This window comes from Eimeria tenella, genomic scaffold (genome assembly GCF_000499545.2).
Source record: "Eimeria tenella Houghton genomic scaffold, Eth_scaff291, whole genome shotgun sequence".
Taxonomy (NCBI): domain Eukaryota; phylum Apicomplexa; class Conoidasida; order Eucoccidiorida; family Eimeriidae; genus Eimeria; species Eimeria tenella.
Window position 1 is genome coordinate 5413 of NW_013542786.1, and position 6557 is coordinate 11969.

Below are 6557 nucleotides of genomic sequence, written 5' to 3' on the forward strand. Positions count from 1 at the left end.
CTGTAAACGCCTCAAGGAAATCCCACTAAAACTGCTATGTAAACCCTAAACCCTAAACCCTAAACCCTTCCCGACCCCCAGGACCCGCAGCCGATCCCTGAGGTGTCTCGACACCTCGGAGTAGGGTTTAGGGTTTTAATGAGGGTTTAATTTTGGCGAAAAATAAATTTATTTTGGTTTCTGAATTTAAAAAAAGAGAATAAATATTAAACCCTAAACCCTAAACCCTAAACCCTAAACCCTAGCTGCCTCCCTTCTCCAGCCGCTCTCGTCTTCACTGTACACATAAAACCCTAGCTCTAAACCTTGGCCCAAATTCATAAGTCTTGCAAACGCTAGACCCTATTAAACCCTAAACCCTACTAAACCCTAAACCCCACTAAACCCTAAACCCTAAACCCTAAGCCCTAAACCCTAGGGACTCCCCGCTGCAGCAGCTGCCTTCTTTAGAAAAGTCACACCTAGAGGCAACTAGCTGCAGCAAGTGCCCCCGCTGTTCCTATGCTGCTGTTGTTGCTGTTGCTGCTGCTGCTGTTGCTGCTCCCGCTGCTGCTGTTGCTGCTGCTGCTGCTGCTGCTGCTGCTGCTGCTCGAAGCAAGCTAGATCTAGCTAGCTGCATGCATGCTCGTTGTGGCTAGGGCTAGCTGCAGCTAGCTCAAAGTTGTTACAGCTAGCTACAGCTAATCTGTCGCAGCAGCCGCTGCAGCAGCAGCAGCAGCAGCATTGACAGCAGCAGCAGCAGCAATAGCAGCAGCAGCACGTGAAACGGGATAACTTAAAACAGCAATCTCTTTAGTGAATAAAAAATCGGGGGCCCCTCAAATGAGGTAAGAAGAAAATGCAAACACATAAAGCATAGGCCCTGTCCCTGCGTCTGCTGCTTCTGCTGCTGCTGCTGCTGCTGCTGCTGCTGCTGCTCGTGCCGCTGAGTAGCGGGCTGGCATGTGGGCTGCACTGTTTAAAAAGTTTTGTACCTGTGAGCAGTGGCAGCCGCCGTTCCCGCTGCAGCAGCAGCAGCAGCAGCTGTTGCTGCTGTCGCTGCTGCTGCTGTTGCCGCTGCTGCTGCTGCTGAGATTAGCATGCAGCAGCGGAGGAATGCAAGAAGGCCAGCAGCTGCTGCGCCTCCTCTGGGGCGCAGCGGACAAGAAGCTCTTCTATAAAGTCCCTGAGCAGCAGCAGAAGCAAGCAGCGCGGTGTACGTACACTTGAGCAGCAGCAGCAGCAGCAGCAGCAGCAGCACACAGCGATGAAACAACCACATACACTGAAGCAGCAGCAGCAGAAGCAGCAACACGAAAACGCCGTAGCAGCAACAGCAGCAGCCGCTGCTGCTGCTGCTGCAGCAGCAGCACAGGCCGGCGGCCTCTGCCGCCGCAGCAGCAGCAGCAGCTGCTGCTGCTGCTGCTGCTGCTGCTGGAGCCTACCAGCTGCTCCACTTTGTGGGGTGGTACTCCTTGAACTTTTCCTCCATCAAAAACTTTTTCATTTTTTTAAAAAAGAAAATTCTGTCGCTTTTTCGAAGCGAGGCGCACACCAGCTGTCGAGACACCTCGCGGGACAGAAGTGCTGCTTCCAGACCTGCAGCAGCAGCAGCAGCAGCAGCAGCAGCAAAGCAGCAGCAGCAGCAGCAGGAAAAGACACCAGGGAACAGCGAGCCATTCAGTTCACGCTGCTGCTCGCAGTTGCGTGGCTACCCGCTACCTGGCTGTAGTTGCTGCTGCAGCTGCTGCAGCTGCTGCTGTTGCTGCTGTTGCTGCTGCTGCTGCTGTTGCTGCATTTGCTGCTGCTACCTGGTGGTCGCTCTCTGTAGAAGTGCCAGCAGAGGCCAACGTCGCTTCTGAATTCAATGGACAGATACCCCACGGATTGGAAGCAAGAGCTGCCTCTGTCCTGCTGCTGCTGCTGCTGCTGCTGCTGTTGCTGTTGCTCTTCAATCTCTGCAGCAGCAGCAGCAGGCACCTGCTGCAGCTCGAGAACAAGCACTGGAAGGGTGCTGTATTTGAGCTGTATTGTTCCTGCGGAAGGGACTGCTGCTGATCCTGCTGCTCCCGCTGCTGCTGTTGCTGCTGCTGCTGCTGCCGCGTCTTCTGCAGCACGCTGCCGCGGCAGCAAAGACCCAGCAGCAGAACCCGCAAGGCTGCCCAAGCAGCGAGACGCTGCAGCAGCAAACTCCGCTGCTGGAATCAAAGCAGCTCGGCTGCACGCAAACAGCAGCAGCAGCAGCAGCAGCAGCAGCAGCAGCAGCAGCAGCAGCAATATGACGACACTAAAAGGAACTAAAACATGTCAAATATAACACATGAGGGAACGGACGCAACTAAAACATGTCAAATATAACACATGAGGGAACGGACGCATCAGAAGCAGCACTGGGAGAATGAGCACCAGTAGTAGCAGCAGCAGCAGCAGCAGCAGCGCGAGCACTAGCAGAAGCAACAGCAGCCGCAGCATGAGCAGCAGCACCAGCAGCAAGAGCAGCAGCAGCAGCAAGAGCAGCAGCAACAGCAAGAGCAGCAGCAGCAGAAAGAAATCCTTACTTCAGGTCCTCAGCTTTGAAAAGACAAAGATACACAGATCTAACAGCAAGACAGAAAGGAAAGCTGCTGCTGCTGCTGCTGCTGCTGCCGGTCCGCTTCCACCAAGCAGTCATTGCTGCTGCTTCCCTGCATCTATCCTCCGTGGCTGGAGCAGCATCTGCTGCTGCTGCTGCTGCAGCTTCGACCACTGCTGCTGCTGCTGCTGCACTAGCTGCTGCATCAGCTCCGCTGTCGCTGTTGTCTCGTAGCTCTGTGACAGTGCCTATCCGCTGCAGCTGCTGCGAGTGGTTGCAGCAGCTGCTGTTGCTGCTGCAGCCATCTGCAGCAGCAGCAGCAGCTGCTGCTGCTGCTGCTGCTGTTGCTGCTGCTGCTGCGCGATGACTTCGGGGATGCATGATGCGGGAAACAACGCCCTTCAAAAAAGTATTCAGCTGCCTCCGCTTTGGCCGCGCAGACAAGTTGCTGCTGCTGCTGCTGCTGCTGCTGCTGCTCCTGCTGCTGCTGCTGCTGGAGCGGCGAAGGCCAGAGGCAGTGCAGTCCTGCTCCACTGGGTTGACCTGAGCTGCTGCTGCAGTGTGTTGCCGGAACAGCTGCTGCTGCGCCTCGGCGTGCTGCTGTTGCTGCTGCTGTTGCTGCTCCTGCTGCAGCTGCTGTTGCTGCTGCAGCTCCGAAGATGTGCTAGCAGCAGCAAAAGTTCCTCGCTGCTGCGTTTCTAGAGCGTCTCCTTCCTCCTGCTCCTCCGTCTCAGCAGCAGCAGCAGCAGCAGCAGGATCACTGAAATCCTCCCGCTGCAGCAGCTCCAGGAACAGCAGCATCTCCGCAGCATCTGCTGTCGGCCGGCCAACAGGAATAACACGAGAAGGTAAACTCGGGTGGCGGCAAGCCCTGCAGCAGCAGCAGCAGCAGCAGCAGAAGCAGCAGCAGCAGCAGCAGCAAAGATAGAGTCAGATCATGCATTCATGCGCACACATCTGTTCTGCTACCTGCAGCTACCGGAGCAGCTGCTGCTCTTCTGCAGCAGCAGCTGCTGCTGTACTGCAACCAGTACTATTGCTGCTGCTGCTGCTGGGTCCACTGCTGCTGCTGCTGCTTCTATTGCTGCTGCTGCTGCTGCTGCAGCAGAAGAACCTACGCTTTTAAAATAAGGCGACAGAAGTCCCTGCAGTTCCAGCCAACCACGCGGTAGCTGCGGCCGCGGATGCTCAGCAGCAGCTGCAGCAGCACTGCAGCAGGAAGACACACGCGCTGCTGCTGCTGCTGCTTCCGCTGCAGCAGCTTGTAGCTGCTCCTTCGCAGCAGCACGGGCCCCACGCCTCCGTCGTACTGCTCAGGGGTTTCTATCACTTCTGTTGCTGCGCCCCCTCTCCAGCTGCTGCTGCTGCTCATGCTGCTGCTGCTGCTGCTGGCCTCGTACACAGCAATTTTGCATGCAGAGGGTTTGAGGGGAGGAAAGGAGACACTAAAGCCCCAAGTGAATCGGCCTGCAGAAACGTCTCCAAAAAAGTCGATGGAGAGATAGCCAGCGACTTTGCTGCTGCAGCCTTCCGCTGCTGCTGCTGCTGCTTCCGCAGCAGCAGCAGCAGCAGCAGCAGCAGTTTTGAACTCCAAGATGATCTGCTGGTGAGAGAAGGTGTTGCTGCTCAGCAAAAAACCCCCGATGGCTCCTAAAGTGTTCTCCATTCGGTGGGAGACAACGCAAATGCGCATGCAGTCTCCGAGCTGTTCGCTGCTGCTGCTGTTGCTGCTGCTGCTGCTGGCGCTGCTGCTGCTGCTGCTGCTGGGTATCCGCTGCTTGAGCCACTGCAGCAACTCTTGCAGCCCTTCAGCAGCACAGGAAGGGGAAAAGGAAACGGCTTCTGCTGCGCTGCGGTCTTCCTTTTCAATCTGCCGCTGCTGCAGTGGCAGCAGCAGCAGCTGCTGCTGCTGCTGCTGCTGCTGAGCGTGTGGCTCGCATTCAATTTCCATTTCCACCGGCAGCTCTTCCACATCATCCACCGCCTCAGCATCATGTAGTTCTGCTGCTGCTGTTGTGTCTGCTGCTGCAGTTGCTGCAGTTGCTGCAGCTGCTGTAGAGGCTGCTGCAGCTGCTGTAGAGGCTGCTGCTGCTGCTGTTGTTGCTGCTGTTGCTGCTGTCTCCGCTGCATCAGTGGCAGCATCTGCTGCGACAGATATTTCAGCAGCTGCTGCTTCCTCACGCACCAGCGAATCTTGTGAGTCCTGCGGCCTGCGCACGAATGCTCTGCTGCTGCTGCTGCTGCTGCTGCTGCTGCTGCTGCTGTAGACGCTGCTGCTGCTTGTGTCTGCAGTGCTGGCGAGCCGCTCATCGTCCGTCCTAAGTGTGGTGCTGCTGCTGCTGCTGAGCTCTCCGCTGTTGCACGGCCCGCTTACTAACTTGCTGCTGCTACTGCCGCTGCTGCTGCTGCTGCTGCTGCTGCTGCTGCTGTTTGCTGCTGGCCTCCATCTCCGCTGCTTCTGCTCCTCCAAGCAAACTTGCTTCGTGTGGCTGCTGCTCCAAGCTGAGAAGGGCCCTGCCCAGCCGCAGGCGTTGCAGTGCACCGGCAGCAGCATGTACTGCAGCAGCAGCAGCAGCAACACAGCAGCACAAGTTGCAGCGACACGGAAACAGCATGAGCAGCAACAGTAGCAGCAACATACACGCAAAGCTCCAGTAGCGGCAGCAGCAGCAGCAGCAGCGCAGGCAGTGGCAGCAGCAGCAGCAGCGGAGGCTGTGGCAGCAGCAGCAGCAGCGGTAGTGGCAGCAGCAGCAGCAGCAGCAAAGATGAAGACTGTCTCTCGCCTACGTGCAGCAGCAAATCAACGAGGGCCTCGTCCTCAGCTTCTTCCAAGGGCTTCAAACTCTTTACGTACAGCGCCCTGCAGCAGCAGCAGCAACAGCAGCAGCAGCAGTAGAGCGCCAGCAGCAGCAGCAAGGGAAGCAGCAATGGTATGACCCAGTAATTTAAGCAGCAACAAAAGAAGCAGCAGCAGCAATGCAGGAGGAGACAGCAGCAGCAGCGCCGCTTTCAGCAGCACCAGCAACAGCAGAGCTAGTAGCAGCAACAGCAGCAGCAGCAGAACGAGCAGCAGCAGCAGCGGCAGTTCCGCCGCTTCTCGCACCACGAACAGCTGCAGCAACAACAGCAGCTACAGTCGCAGCCGCAGCTGTGGCAGCGGCAGCAGCAGCAGCAGCACTAGCGCCACGAGCAGCACCAGCAGCAGCACCAGAAGCAGCGGCAGCAGCAGAAGCGGAAAACGCAGCAGCAGCAGCAGCACCGAAAAAACCAGCAGCAGCAGCCGCACCGAAAAACGCAGCAGCAGCAGCCGCGCCGGAGAAAGCCGCAGCAGCAGCAGCAGCAGCAGCAGCAGCAGCAGCAGACCTTCTGCAGAGGGGACAGAAGCTGGCCTTGGCGAGGACGGCGAGGAGACAGTCCCCACAGAAGACGTGGCAGCAAGGTGTATAGACAGGGTGCAGCAGCAGCTCCAAACAAATGCTGCAGCGGAAGTCATGTTCGGAGTAGAAGGAGTCTGTGGCCAGGACGTACTTAGCAGCAGCAGCAGCAGCAGCAGCAGCAGCAGCACGGCGGCCCCTGCCGCTGCTGCTGGGCTTCCTGCTGCTGCTGCTGCTGCAGGGCACCAGCCGCAGCTTGCGCATGCAGCGACTGTTCAGCAGCTGCAGCGTCTGCTGCTGCAGCTCCGGCCGCTCCGGCGCAGCCAGCCCGCTGCTGCTGCTGCTGCTGCTGCGCGGCAGCAGCAGCAGCAGAGCTCCTAACCCCGTGTCCGAAGAAAGCAGCAAAGGCGACAGGCCGTTGCGCAGGTAAGCAGCAGCAGCAGCAGCAGACCCCGAGCCGCTGCTGCTGCTGAGCGACAGGCGACGCGCCTGCTGCCGCAGACGGAGGCCCAAAGCAGGTTCCTGCAGCAGCAGCAGCAGCAACAGCAGCAGCAGCAGCAGCAGCAATATCAGCTTTCAAAGGGCCCATAGAAACTGGACTGAGATAAGTTACTGGCTGCACTTTCACAGCC

At 58.0% G+C, this 6557-nt stretch overlaps 1 protein-coding gene across 1 annotated transcript; it reads right to left on the bottom strand.

The window, feature by feature from the left end:
- Positions 1-1074: 1074 nt before the first annotated feature.
- On the bottom strand, positions 1075-6447 carry ETH_00006320 (zinc finger (C3HC4 type RING finger) protein, putative; the record flags this gene model as incomplete). The annotated part of the gene is made up of 7 exons (XM_013375615.1): positions 1075-1165; positions 1425-1578; positions 1791-2197; positions 2538-3422; positions 3670-5108; positions 5339-5411; positions 5915-6447. Coding segments are annotated over 7 exons (3582 nt in total), but the record flags the coding sequence as incomplete, so codon positions are not given.
- Positions 6448-6557: the final 110 nt, after the last annotated feature.